At 42.1% G+C, this 15,203-nt stretch overlaps 1 protein-coding gene across 1 annotated transcript in view; it reads right to left on the reverse strand.

Moving 5' to 3' along the window:
- Positions 1-14,245, reverse strand: part of LOC107293894 (solute carrier organic anion transporter family member 1B3-like) — a 19,224-nt gene extending 4,979 nt beyond the window's left edge. Inside the window, exons 1-10 of the mRNA XM_029285488.1 lie at positions 14,146-14,245; positions 13,171-13,303; positions 12,049-12,155; positions 10,262-10,411; positions 8,759-8,857; positions 7,318-7,527; positions 5,303-5,497; positions 4,274-4,469; positions 2,520-2,682; positions 1,750-1,934 (exon numbers count right to left, since the gene is read on the reverse strand). Coding sequence (XP_029141321.1) covers positions 1,750-1,934; positions 2,520-2,682; positions 4,274-4,469; positions 5,303-5,497; positions 7,318-7,527; positions 8,759-8,857; positions 10,262-10,411; positions 12,049-12,155; positions 13,171-13,303; positions 14,146-14,230 — 1,523 coding nt within the window. The 5' untranslated portion in view covers positions 14,231-14,245. The remainder of the gene's footprint in view (positions 1-1,749; positions 1,935-2,519; positions 2,683-4,273; positions 4,470-5,302; positions 5,498-7,317; positions 7,528-8,758; positions 8,858-10,261; positions 10,412-12,048; positions 12,156-13,170; positions 13,304-14,145) is intronic.
- Positions 14,246-15,203: the final 958 nt, after the last annotated feature.

Raw genomic sequence — 15,203 nt, forward strand, 5'->3', positions numbered from 1 at the left:
GACGGCACCCTGAGGAGGCCCGCTCTGTGGGAGCGTACCGGTCGATGGGAGGCAATCATTCCTATTGCTGTGCTTGGATCGACACAAAGCAATTACACAAAGCAGTTCCTATAGTGGTAGACATGGGGACATTTGGAGTGCAGTTACTACTCATGAATGTTGAAAAGTTCAGGTTTGATTCCTGGCAACTTCAGTGAAAAAGATGAAATTATGCAATGATCATCTAGCCACTTGTCTCAAATTGTATAGGGTCTCCCATTTGACCAGGAGGTTGGACTAGAAGATCTCCAGCTCTATTCTGATTGATATCAGAAAGTCCTCCCTATCTTCCTGGACAGACACAGCCAATCAAAGCCAATGATGCTAGACTCAATGGACCAAAGAACCGTTTATACGTAGAAGGTGCTTCCCCTGCTTATTTCAGTTTGCATAATATGATACTAATTGGGAAATGTGATTCAGAATAGGTGTGACTCCCCCCTCACTCCACACAATCAGAACTGGAGAAAGATTCAGACCAGACAGATTTTCATACCTTCCCCCTCAAAAAAAAAATAAAAATCTTAATTGTCTTAAACAGTTTCTGATTTCTTGTCTCCCCTTGTAGTGAAAGCAAAGATAAATAAAATTCTAGTCATATTAAGGAATAGCAAAGGTGTGGACATTCAGATGCTGCTGAATTAGCAGCCTCAATCAGCAGGAATGAATGATTATAGAGGATGGAAGTTGTAGTTCTATAAGTCAACATTAAGATTTCTCCATATTACATAAATATACTCTACGGGGCTTTATGGGGGAAAAGGAAATTAGACACAAGGCGAAATTATTTTAAGAAATTTTCACCTCTTTGTCTTTTGGTAAAAAAAAAAAAGGAACCACAAAAATAGTTGACTTGGATAGACATTGCAACATTTTTTTCCTCCATTGCTATCTCTTCACTAAAAGGCAGAAATTACAACATAATTGTTTGGAAAGATATCATTGAAATAGCCTAAGGAATAGCTGGAGTGCTTAAAAATTAATTACATTTAAATAGATAAAATGTGCATTTTGGATATTATAGTTTGTTATGAAGTGAGATAAAGGAAGTCTTGGCTACCCAAAGTCTGAAAATTATGGATATCAAAGGCTAAATTGGAATATTGTTGAGAAATTAAAAATTATATAAAAATTAATAACAGGATATGGAGTGTTTATGAAGATTGAATGTAATTAAGATACCGTACGTATAAGCTAAAAAATTATTGATAAATGAAATAATGATGTTTTTATTGAGTTGATATAATTAGAAATGTACTAGTTTGAATACGAGACAGTAAATGTTAAGGAAAAAAGAGAAAAAATATCTGATGTTGTAACCTGAGATTTGCACTAAAGATTTTGTTATTGAACTATTGATTAAACCCAGTCACCACGTTGCTTTTTAAATACTCAAATGTAAAATTGGAAAAGTAATAAAATATTATTTTAAAAAATCATAGGTTTCTAGGATACATATATTTTCATTGAGGTTTAGATTTTTGACTTTTAATTTTTTTTTTTAAAAGTCTTGACAGAATCTTAAGTAACTATGCTGCCTTATTGGCTATTTACTTAACTCAGAGGTGGGAACCGTGGCCCCTTTAGGATTTGTGGACTTCAGCTCCCAGAATTCCTGGGAGCATGGCTGGCTCAAGAATTCTGGGAGTTGACGTCCCCAGGTCATAAAAGGGCCATCGTTCCCCACCCCTGACTTAACTCATTCCTTACCTGATAAGGAGCATGAACAGAGGAACGCCACCCAGTGAGTACAGAAAAGCGCTCGCAGCTTTGGTAATGGTGTAAAAAATAAAATTTTTTGAGCACTCATCACTTCTTCGGCATTCACCCAACACCGCGGAAGAATTCCTCAACTTAGTATCTGCTTTCTCAATGCAGCTACAGTTGTGAAAAACCTATAAGGAAAAGAATACGAAATGAACATCCCAGACAAAAATGGAAAACATTTCCAAATTGCTGGCAAGTGAACTGTATCGCAGTATTGATGCTCTTGATAGGAGTTGAGCTTGATATGATGACATCTTTATTTTGACCCTAGGTGTTTGAAGGATCCTGATATCTGTTGTTGCTCACTGCAGTAGAAACATCTTTATTTATTTGTATCTCGCCTTCATTATCTTTACAAATAACTCAAGGCAGTGAGCATATCCACCACACCTTCCTCCTCCTGTTTTCCATCACAACCACAACCTGTGAGGTGGGTGGGGCTGAGAAAGAGTGACTATCCCTAAGTCACCCATGGACTTGAACTCACAGTTTCCTGCTTTCCTGCTTTCTGGTGCCTTAGCCACCAGGTCAAACTGGCTCAAACCTTGCGTACGAATTTAAAAATTAAGCCTTAGACTTCATGTATCTCGTTTTAAAAAAAAAATATTAGGAAGCAAAAACCCTCTCGTGCGGGTTTTCTGCCTCTCGTTTCTTCGTTCCTCAGGTTCCAGCCCAGAATACTGACATGGAAAAAGTCAGACTCTCGCCCTTACTGTTTCTTTCTTCCATCTCGTCATGTTTTTGCACCCAGCAAAACAGGCCGACACATATGTGAGTCCGTTATCTCCACAGACAGGATCCCACTGGCTTGTAGCACAGGTACAGTTGGAATTGCAGGCTGAAAATAAGGAAAGCTGGTTCTGAGCAGCTGTGTCCCTTAAAAATATAAAAGGGAGAATAGCACATTTAAAAGTTCTCCTGGAATTTCAATATGAAGCATCTGAAATAGATCAAGATATTTTATTTATTTGTTTCTTGTCTGTCTGTCTGTCTGTCTGTCTGTCTGTCTGTCTGTCTGTCTATCTGTCTATCTGTCTATCTATCTATCTATCTATCTGGCTGATCTGCCGTACTCTGGCTGACCGGCCGTACTCAGCGTGTGATCCTCAATGAAACTGCATCTAAATGGAAGGAAGTGTGTAGTTGGGTGCCCCAGGGCTCTGTTCTGGGCCCAGTGCTCTTCAACATCTTCATCAACAATTTGGATGAGGGGATAGATGGGGAAATCATCAAATTTGCAGACGACACCAAGCTGGCAGGAATAGACAACACTCCAGAAGACAGGCTTAAGATACAAAAGGATCTTGACAGACTTGAACATTGGGTGCTGCTATCTAACAAAATGAAATTCAATGGTGAAAAAAAAGTAAAGTTCTACATTTAGGCAAGAAAAACCAAATGAACAAGTATAGTATAGGTCAGGGGTGTCAAACTCAATTTCATTGAGGGCTGCATCAGCATTGCGGTTGCCCTCAGGGGGCCGGGTGGGTGTGGTCAGAGTGGGTGTGGCCTACTGGGTGGGCGTGGATGGAGTGGATGTGGCCTACTGGGTGGGCGTGGCCAGCTCTACATCGTTCGCGTCAAGGGTGCCTGTGGGGGCCTGGGCAGGAGTGGGACAGATCTGAGGGTCTCTGGCAGAACGGGGTGGGACTGGGGCAAGTGCCAAGGCATGGGCCACTGGAGGAGCCTCACTGTTCCTCTCAGGCCATGCGGGAGGGGGGTTTATGGAGCTAAGACTGAATGCGTTTCAGCATAGATGGCCACCACAAAATTGTACATTGACTCCCAGCTGGCCTGGGACAGGGCAAAGGCAGAGGGGCCGTTCTCTCACTGTTTCCAGGATGGCTTCGCGGGCCACATGAAACCACTTTGCCGGCTGCATCCGGCCCCCGGGCCTTGTGTTTGACATGTCTGGAATAGGTGGTCCCTTGCTCAATAGTAGCAACTGTGAGAGGGATCTTGGAGTCCTAGTGGACAATCACTTAAATATGAGCCAGCAGTGTGCTGCAGCTGCCAAAAAAGCCAACACAGTTCTAGGCTGCATTAACAGAGGGATAGAATCAAGTGCACGTGAAGTATTAATACCACTTTACAGCATAAAACATTAAAATCATAACATCTCTAAAACAATAAAAACAAAACTCCCAATCCAGATAAAATTATGATTATAAGATGAGGGGGGAGGGAACAAGATGTGGAGGGAAGGGAGCTGGGATTGCATCTTAATTCATCAACCGGTGATAAATACAAAAAATAAAAAAGATGGCTCTCTCAGATGGGACAGTGTAACTGGAATCTATTGATCATAGCTTACAGATATGGTGTAAACTTGTCCTGCTTCTCGATTGTGTATTGATTGTGTATGACAATCAATGCCATAGACACCTGGATATCCTCTCAGCACTCATACACACGATAAGCTTACAGACCTATGCATACTCACATACTTATCAACATATTGTCCTACCCATCATAGGTCGCTGATAACCCAGCCACTGGGTGGTTCTCACAACCCAGCATGAAATACACGAATGTCAAGGCAAATCCGATGAACGACGCTGCGTGTCCCAGTTTTGTAGCATCAAGGATTCCTAGCTTGAACTTTTTCATGATGAACCCACCTGCAAACATCCCGATGATGACCACTGGCAAAATGGCAACAGCTGAAATATATAAAAAAAATAAACAAAGAGAAAGTGAAAGTCACCTCCCTCCATTGGCCATTTGTATGCTCAAGATGAGCAAAAGAAACATGTGCGCGGACATGATGGAAAACAGAGGGAAGAGGATTGTGGTGGTCCTTGCCTTACAACCATTCATTTCAAGTTACGATGACATGGAAAAATGTGACTTATGACCGTTTTTCATACTTAGGACCGTCGAAGCATCCCCATGGTCACGTAATCAAAATTCACTTGCCTGGCAACTGGTTCATATTTATGACGGTTGCAATGTCCTGGGCTCATGTGATCCTCTTTTGCAACCTTTTGAGAAGCAAAGTCAATGGGGAAGCCAGATTCACTTAACAACCGTGTTACTAACTTAACAATTGCAGTGATTAACTGATGCAGCTCGGATAACAGAGGTGGTACATGGGCCACCTTTGGGGCCTCCAGGACTGTATGCAATGCTTCATTCTGTGCCACCTATCACTTCTGAATTATCTTCAAGGCTAGCCCCATGTAGAACATGTTGCAGTAGTCCAGACATGAGAATAACCAGTGCCTGAATGCCTGATGATGGGTACTCATGATCCATTAATTACGTACTATTGAGAAAATTAAAAATAGAATCAAATTTACATTTTATTTTGATTTTGCAAATTGCCTCCCTCATTTATTTCTCAAAGTCCACCACGTTTGGGTGAAAATATTGTTCCTTAAATTACCTGGCCTATTAGGAAGCTGTGGTACAAGCAGGTATGTGTGTGTGTGTATGTATGTGTAAAGAAGAGCAGAAATGAGAACGAGACAGAGAGAGGGGGAGAGAGACTTGCCTGTTATAAAATTAGATCTCGACACTGACAGTCCATATTGCTGTTCCATATATTTTGCCTGGTAGGTGATATATCCAATAAAACTGCTAGCATTCAGCAGTGAGGAGCACAGTAGTATAATATACATTTTGTTCCCTAAGAGTCTCTTTAGAGACTTGAAGAACTCTGGAAAAAAAGGTAGAATATGCCTGTTGGTATATATATATGGATGATATCTACCAAATCTTTGCCCCAAAAAGGTAAAGGTAAAGGTTTCCTCTATCCAGTGTATGTCTGACTCTAGAGCAGTGGTGGCGAACCTATGGCACACGTACCAGAGGCGGCACTTGGACCCCTCTCTGTGGGCACACGTGCCATTGCCCCAGCCTCACCTACCCCCACGACCCCCTCCTCACCAGCAGCTTCCCTGGAGGAGAGTCGCCCCCGAGCGTGGCCCACACGGAACAGCGCAGCCAAGGACATGGCAGCCAGGCAGCGTAGACAAGACTCTGCCCTCACACCCCATCCCACACAGTTGATGCTGCGGGGCACGGGTAGAAGGTGTGGGCGCCATGGCGCTCCTGGGCTGCCTGGGTGATCTGCAACGGCCCTGGAGGCAGTGAGTGACCCTGTAGGCAGGTGGGGTGGGGGGCGGGGCGGGGGGGGTGGAGCGGGGTTGGCTAGTTTTGGGGCACTCGGTCTCTAAAAAGTTCACCATCACTGCTCTAGAGGATGGAGCTCATCTCTGTTTCTTAGCTGAGAGATCCAGCATTGTCTGAAGATGCTTCCATAATAATGTAGCCAGTATGATTATATAACAAGGTGCACGGAACATTGTTACCTTCCCACCGAAGTGGTACCTATTTATCTACTCGCATTTGCATGCTTTCGAACTGCTAAGCTGGCAGGAGTTGGAGCATGTAATGGGAGCTTACCCCATCACACAGTGCTTGGGTCTCGAACTGCCAATCTTCCGGTTAACAAGCACAGCGTCTTAACTGCTAGGCCACCACGTCCCTCTTGTCCAGAAAGCCTTAACAAATCTGTTAAGAAAGCCTTAACAAATCTGTTAATCTGTCCCATAGTCTGAACAATGCCTTCTGCTTTGCATCCTTGACTGTTGCTCTGGATATTGACTCTTTTGCCTGCCTCCCCCCCCCCAGGTTAAAATCATATAACTAATAGTAAGAGACATGAATCCTACAGGCAGATGTGTGGTTGTACATTCCAGCAATGGATTGTACTTGGATTGGTATTGGCTTCCTAGGGCAAACCAGATAGGAAACTCAACGAGATGAGCTAATTCTACTTTCTTGTAAAGTTACATTGACAGAAAATTGTAAGTCTGAATGTAGAGTTCCCCCCCCCATTTCCTTTACAGCGTAAGAAACTAGAGTGGGTATCCTCTGACCCTCTTGCCACACCCATCAACCAGCTACAAGTCATGCTGTCTCTATACCTTTGGCAGCATCTCTTTGCTCTCTCTCCCAAGGTCTTTCCCATATGCCATTATGGTAGGACTTTAATTATAGGAAATTCTCAGCTTCCACCTGGCACCAATCAATCCTGATATCCAATGCCATGGTGGTCCTGAGTAGACTTGCCTATGTATAGTGCTTCTCTATCTGTGACTTCCTGCTGCCTTGAACTTCACATGGAGATGCCATGTGGACTGAATAGTGGTAGAGGAAACCCTGGTTCAAGATCTGAAACAACAAGACTAGGAATTGTGGTTGCTAGAGCCACGGCTTTAACTCTGTGTCTAATGTTCTGAGTGCCATATCTCATCCTTCTCCTTGTGCCTTTCACCCCCATGATTGATCCTCTCGATCTTCTCTTCTCCTGCTACAACAGATCTTGAAACCTACCAATTTTCTGATCCTTACTGTGGAAAACAGTCCTTATCCAATTTAGGCCCAGCCTTATAGTTGGCTCTCCTAGAATCCAGAGCTTGACCCTGATTGAGTCTTGCTACAGTTAAACTGAACCATTTTAATGCTTACCTTTTAATTGTCCAGAGTACGCCATTCCACCTTGAATATCAGGCTTTTGTTCATGGCTGTTTTCAATGTTGCTTTCCGTGGGATCTAGGTTTTTCTGGATACAGGCTTCTTTCTTTTTGTCCAGACTTTTAGGCAGGAACAAGAAAGGGATTCCAGAAATCAGAGTGATGACCCCGGCAACTAAAAAGTTCATCCACCATGCACCAACCCAACGCGAATCAGTTGGAGTGATAGTTATTGTATCTAGAATGAGGAATGAAGAAAGCTGAGTTCCATTATCTGGAACGTTGGTTTCATGGAGCTTTGTTAACAACAATGCAGGTCTTTGCTTTCCTAAATGTACCGAGTGAATGTCAGCATGGAAGACGCCCTGGAAAGTTTAATGGGCAGGGGAGCAAAGTGAACAAGAGAACTGTTCAGAGAACTGAAAATGAAGGCCTTAGCATCTGCAAGACATCATGAAAATGAGTTTCAGACATAAGCAACTGCAAGAGAGAAACAAACTTTTAGATGACCGAAAGTGGACAAATCTTTTGAGAGGATAGGATAGGATACGATCAGTGGTGGGATTCAGCCGGTTCGCACCACTTCAGCAGAACCAGTAGCTAATTTTTTGTTGCCCTGGCCCAAAATGGACTTCCGGAAGCGGCATCGACACAGAGAACTGGTTGTTCACATATTTGAATCCCACCACTGGATACTATAGGATAGGGTAGGGTAGGGTAGCTTACCTTCAGAATTTCTGGGTGCTCCATCACTGGAGGCTTTCAAAAAGAGACTGGGCAACTATTTGTCTGAAATGGTTTAGGGTCTCCTGCTTGAGCAGGGGGTTGTAGTAGAAGATCTCCAAGGTCCCTTCCTACTCTATTATTCTATGTTCTAGGAAAGTTAGACAGTGGCTTGTCTACCCTCTAATATCCCATTTCTACTCAGTCCTCGCCACTGCAAATTCAGGAGGTAGAATTCCACCATTAAGATTTATAGCCATTGTAGCCCATCTCCATAGGTCACTTGCTTGAGATGGACGACTATTGCAATTGAATAAAGTTGTCCAGTCCATTTTTAAAGCCCCCTAAATCGGCCACCATCCTCACATCTGGTGGCATTGAATTCCATAATTTAGCTATCTATTGGAGAAACAATTGTTTCCTTTCATTGGGCCTAGATCTACCAGCATTTGGGTTTAATTATGATCCTGAATGCTAAGATTATGAAACAAGGAGAAAAAAATTGGTCTTGGTTTTACATATTGCTTTTACTACCTTTCTCTTGAGCTACTTTTTTTTAATGGTTCTGAGATAATTTTTTTCAATTTGGAAGGGGGTAACTCTGCCCCCCTCAGAATTCTGCTTTCTCTTAGTTTTTACCCCTTCCAGTTTCACTATATCCTTTCTCAAATACAATGACTTTAGATTTACAGCTGCAGTTAACTTAGACCAGCCAACTTAGCTGGTTAGTTCTTCTTCCATCTTACCTGTGTCCACAAAACCAACATCCACATAGAGTCTGGCAAACAGAGACCCCAGGAGGAAACCAGATAGTGGGCCAATCATGGCTGCGGTGTGCAAAAAGCCTGCAATGGTGAAGAAAAAAAGCATATATTATTTTATTTAGTCCATACCAGAGGACACTTCTAACATTTGATGCAATGGATAATGAAGCTGGAAAGATATACATTGAATATGTTGTTCTTCCCTCTCCTCATTATAAGATCAGCAGCACCATTCTGAAGCTAAAGATGGGTGCTAATGTTTTTAGAAGACATAGACCTTTACCTATCTCAGAAGCTAAGCAGGGTTGGTTGTGGTTGGTAGTTGGATGAGAGGCAGCCCAAGAATTTGAAACAATATCCTGGAAGAAGACAATGGAAAACCACTTCTGTAATCAATAGAATTGCAGAAGTGCCTTCATCTAGAGTAGGGGTCTCCAAACCTGGCAACTTTAAAGACTTATTGACTTCAGCTCTCAGAATTCCCCAGCCACAATAGCTAGCTGAGGAATTCCGGGAGTTGAAATCCACAAGACTTAAAATTGCCAAGTTTGGAGTGCCCTGATCTAGAGTTATGGTTAGTGGGAGAGCATCTTTGCTTCCTATCAAATACTGTATGTTGTTTTCACAGCTGAGCTAATAAAGAGGCATGTTTTCATAGCCCTGGAAGGGAGATCTTCTAACAATAACAGAATAACACAGTTGGAAGGGACCTTGGAGGTCTTCTAGTCCAACTCCCTACTCAGGAAACACAGGAAATCCTATACCATTTCAGACAAATGGTTGTCCAATCTCTTCTTAAAAACCTCCAGTGATGGAGCACCCACAACTTCTGGGAGCAAGTTGTTCCATTGATTAATTGTTGTAACTGTCAGGAAATTTCTCTTTAGTTCTAGGTTGGATCTCTCCTTGATTAGTTTCCATCCATTGTTTTTTGTCCTGCCCTCAGGTGCTTTGGAGAATAGCTTGATCCCCTGAGATATTGGAACACTGCTATCATGTCAACTGAACTTCTTTTCATTAAACTAGACATACTCAGATCCTGCAACTGTTCTTTACATGTTTTAGCTTCCAGTCCGCTAATCATCTTTGTTGCTCTTCTCTGTACTCTTTCTACAGTCTTTTTTATATTGGGGCAACCAAAACTGGATGCAGTATTCCAAGTGTGGTCTTATAAGGCATTACAAAGCAGTACTAACACTTCATGTGATCTTGATTCTGTCTCTCTATTAATGCAGCCTAGGACTGTGTTGGCTTATTTTTTGCCTTCAGCTTTTCACGGGAACGTGGATTATGAATACCAATTTCTATTATATCCAATAATGAATAGAATTAGATGTGACCTAAATTCAGTATTTGATAATTTAGGAACCCCCCAACTTGCCAAGAAGTATTAAAGCCATCCCAGCTTGAATACTGCCTATCTCTTCAGCATTATTAAGTTCAGATCAGGATTTGACAGACAAGCATTTGACAGACAAGCATTACTGATATAAAGAGGTACATCTTCTTCTCTAGAGAACTCATCGAGGTATGATATGCCCAGAGGATTAATGGGTGTTTCGCCAATTCCACGTAGCATATTCCCCAGCAAGACGAAAATCCAGGCATAAGAGGTAACCATTTTATGGTCACAGTCTGCAAAGAATAACAATTATGGCAAGAAAAGTCATTACGCCGGTCATACCTTTTCCTACAAAGCACAGATAGTCATACTTCTACAGCCCAGAGTGCAAAATAATAAGTGTGGTGAAACAGAAAATGGAGGTATAGTAAAATAAAAATGTGCTTACGATAATATATGACTAGCAATAATATATGACTCTGCCATTTGTGCTTCTATAACTGTCTGGTTTGGTACAGCAATCAAACAGGACAGATACTGTCTTCAACAGATAGGACTGCAGGAAAAAAACCAATTGCAACGAGCCTGCTTTCCACTGAGGACCTGGATATTGTGTGGTTCAGAAGGAGGGCTGAGAAAATATCTACTGACCCCCTCACATCCTGGACATAAACTGTTTCAACTCCTCCCCTCGGGATGCCACTAACACAAAGACACAAAGACAGGGGTTTTCCCCCCTCTGTTTTTTCCTTCTGCTGAACACCTAATTTCCATAGACTTATGTGTAAGGATATTTATCCATGTAGTATGGCTGTATTATTGCTTTATTATCTTTCTTATCTTTTCTACTACCTCTTCTTATTGATATTATGATTATGATTATGATTATGATTACTCTGTTTTTTTGCATGTGCACTGAGAGCTCATGCACCGAAGACAAATTCCTTGTGTGTATTATTAGATTTGACCAAATAAAGCTATTCTGTTCTGTTCTGTTCTGTTCTAGCATCATAGTGGCTAACCATCAAGAGCTATTCTGTACTATAATAATTTATCAGTGCCATTTCCTGGATGTTTTCATATTCAGCTGCATACAAATAATGCTATCCAAATCAAGATTAAATCCAGCCAGTTTTACTGTTACATTAGTAGAATGATGTTTAATAGGATGATGTTCCATCATCTTTCCCATAGATCTGAGCATGATTTCCAAACACACACACACACACACACACACATTTTCTATTGTAAGGTCTTTCTTAAAAGGAGCTTCCCACTTTGTGTACTCAACTTTCAAAGGCAGATTCACAGTAGTGTACCGTAATGGAGTCCATTTTGGTAGTTCTCATAAATCTGGTTACAAAAAATCCCTGATAAGTTTCTTTGCTTAACAGGAGAGACTGATCATTCTCTGAAGAGAAGCCACAACCAACTAAGTAAATATAAGGTTAGGGCCACAAAACAGGTGAAATTAAGAGCATTATCAACATAAGTTGATAATAGGGAGAGTAAGACTTTGGATTAGATCTTTGGAATGACAGTCTAGGGATGGTCTCCAACACCTTAAGGCAGCCAGTTCATTTCTCAGAATTTGAAATGGCGAATAACCTGAATCGACCACTTTGGAGAGATTTGTTGATTCTGCTTCAGACAGTGCTATCTCTCAAGATCATGTCCTGCTCCATGCAGCAGTCCTATGTTGAAGTTCTCCCTTTTATCTCTAACAATGAGGTGTCGCCATCATTATCTAATGGTTATCAGTGGCACTGAGAAAAAAATGACACACGAGTGTGGCAACATCATAATTTGGACTAAGAGATGTAACATGTTGCACTGAAGACTGAAGAATTAGCATATGACTTATTTTGATTTATAGACAACTTTATACCAGCTATTCAAAAGAGGGTTCAGAATAATCGATTATTCTTACCTGGCCTTGGCATCCCTTTTACCATGGGGGAATCCTGGGGATTGAATGAGCAGGGTAAGAAACTGGTGTTGTTGTCTGATGTGAAGGATATTGTGTCATATTGATAACTGGAAAAGAAAGAGGTTATTCCTAGTGCGGGTACAAATACATTTAGAGGTACCTTTTCTCCGGCTGGAAGAAATAAGACATATTTAGCATTGTTTGGGAATACACAGTTTACTGTTAGTATGAATACCATGGTTAGTTGTGGTTTATTTTATAATTTTATATTGTTTTGACCATTTTTATAGTTATAGATGCGGTTGCTACTTAAGAAGTGTCTATATATACCCAGAAGGGGTATATATCAATTTTGCAAGTCTGAAGGTACTTCCCACGGCCTCTTTACAGCAGGTTCTTCCTAAGTTTCTTTCTCTGACTATCAGTCACTGAGGTTTTCTCACTCTCGTGCCTCTTAGATGGGTCTAGGACAGTTGGATGCAGCCAACTCGCCCCAGTCAATTTGCTTCAGCCAACTCGTCATGGGATAACTTGCCACAGCCAACTCAACACAGGACAACTTCTGCAGGACAAGTCTTACACTAATATCAAAGAAATGGTGGGATAGGATCATTAAAGAAAGATTGTAAAAGGAAGGACAAAATGAAGGGCGAGTGACAAACATTAAAATATTTTTTTAATTATTTTAAATAATGAAATTGAATTGTTGTGGCAAGTTGGCCGCGTTGAGTTGGCCATGGCAAGTTGTCCCGTTCAGCTCCTTAAACAGAACCTCTTTCCCCCATTCCCCCAAGTTAATCCACCCATTCCATTCCATTTCTGCTGGGTATCTACTCTCCAGTATAGTATTCTATTTTGTCAACTTGGATCTAGAGTCAAGAATGCTCTATGAACCCAATTCCGTAGTTTGTATAATATGAATTTCCTACTACCGTACGACTTACAAAACTGATGTAGGCCATTTCCGAACATCTCTATCTGAGTAAAATCTAAAGTGATTCACTCACGTAACTGATAGAGTTTCTTTTAGGTCCCGCATGGATATTTTATAAATCTTTACAATACTGGCCTTCCACAAATGGAAGATCTCTTTCTCTCTCAAATTCTTTCTCTCATACTCACTATCCCATGAAGAAATGAGGCAATGCTGTTAAAAAGCTCCCCAAAGACATGATAAAACAACCAAAGGCGATGATCTTGGGCCGATGAAATTTTGCCCCGAAGTAACTCACAAATGCAATCACCAACAGATTTCCTGGGAAGAGAATATAGAAGCTCTCCATTAGGTCATGATGCCATACAGAATAACAGAAAGAGTTGAAAGGGACCTTGGAGGTCTTCTAGACCACTCCCCTGCACAGACAGGAAACCCTATACCATTTCAGACAAATGGTTGCCCAATCTCTTCTTTAAAATGTTGGAGCACCCACAATTCCTGGAGGCAAGCTGTTCCACTGATTAATTGTTTGAACTGTCAGGAAATTTCTCCTTAGTTCTAGGTAGCTTCTCTCTTTGATTAGTTTCCATCCATTGCGTCTTGTCCTGCCCTCAGGTGCTTTGGAGAATAGCTTGACTCCCTCTTCTTTGTGGCAACCCCTGAGATATTGGAAGACTGCTATCCTGTCCCCCCTCGTCCTTTTCTTCATTAAACTAGACATACCCAATTCCTGCAACCGTTCTTCATATGTTTTAGTCTCCAGTTCCCTAATCATCTTTGTGGCTCTTCTCTGCACTCTTTCTAGAGTCTCAACATCTTTTTTTAATATTGTGGCTACCAAAACTGGATGCAGTATTCCAAGTGTGGCCTTACCAAGGCATCGTGCTAAATTTATACTCTAAATATGCTAAATACACAAAAATGTATATGCTAAATAAATAAATTAGGGCATGACCATTGCTGAATGATGTTCAGTTCCAGCTGTCAAAGTCTTGTGATGGATTAAGACCAAGGCAGTCAAGTTTCTCGGGCCTCTGGATACCAATTAATTTTGGACCCTTTTCTCCCAATGCAGAAAATGGTGATCAATAATGTAACGCCTAGGACCTCGAGCTCTCCATCCGTAGCTAATTCTCTTCCTGGTTTCGGGTTCCACCTACCCATTTCAAAGGCTCCATCGATGAAGCCAGTTGTAGAGGAAGCAATGCCGAATCTCCTTTCCAGTTGTGTCAAGGAACTTTTCATCGTGGCCCCAGCAAAGGTTTTACTAAAGTATGCAAATGCCAGGGCAGCAAGGAAAACCTGAGAGCAGATGGGATTGAGAGAGAGGGCAGGAGAAGAAAAAAAAGAGAGAGAACTCTAATATTCTCCACAAAATGAATTGCACTAATGAAAGGCAATTCTGATAGGATTGGCTGGCTAGGCACACAGGTGCAACTGGAGGAAGACTGAGTCCCTTCCTTCCTTCCTTCCTTCCTTCCTTCCTTCCTTCCTTCCTTCCTTCCTTCCTTCCTTCTTTTCTTCCTTCCTTCCTTCCTTCCTTCCCTCCCTCCTTCTGTCCTTCCCTCCTTCCTTCCTTCCCTTCCTTCCTTCCCTCCCTCCCTCTCCCTCCTTCTCTCTATTTCTACTCTCTTCTCCCTCCCCCCATCCTCTCCTCTGGGCTCTTCCTTCCTTCCCTCCTTTTTTCCTTCCTTCCTTCCCTCCCTCCCTCCTTCTCTCCATTTCTACTCTCTTCTTCCTCCCCCTGTCCTCTCCTCTGGGCCCTTCCTTCCTTCCTTCCTTCCTTCCTTCCTTCCTTCCTTCCTTCCTTCCTTCCTTCCTTCCTTCCTTCCTTCCTTCCTTCCCTTCTTCCCTCCTTCCCTCTTTTCTTCCTTCTTTCCTTCCTTCTTCCTTCCTTCCTTCCTTCCCTCCCTCCCCCCTCCTTCTCTCCATTTCTACTCTCCTCTTCCTCCTCCCCCCATCCTCTCCTCTGGGGTCCTTCCTTCCTTCCTTCCTTCCTTCCTTCCTTCCTTCCCTCCCCCCTTACTGGCTGATAAATGCTTAAACATTATCCAGTTTGTCAACATAGTCTTTCCCCCTGGTTATACTGTATAGGCTAAAAGCTACAATCCTTGGCACAAGGTGGTTACAGGTGAGTTGACAAAAAAGATTCCACTTTGAACTTTGGGATGTTTATTGCTGTGCTGAACATAGTAATCAAAGGTCAGGGTTTTGTTCA

Source organism: Protobothrops mucrosquamatus, unplaced genomic scaffold (genome assembly GCF_001527695.2).
Source record: "Protobothrops mucrosquamatus isolate PMUCROS unplaced genomic scaffold, P.Mucros_1.0 scaffold1761, whole genome shotgun sequence".
Lineage (NCBI taxonomy): Eukaryota > Metazoa > Chordata > Lepidosauria > Squamata > Viperidae > Protobothrops > Protobothrops mucrosquamatus.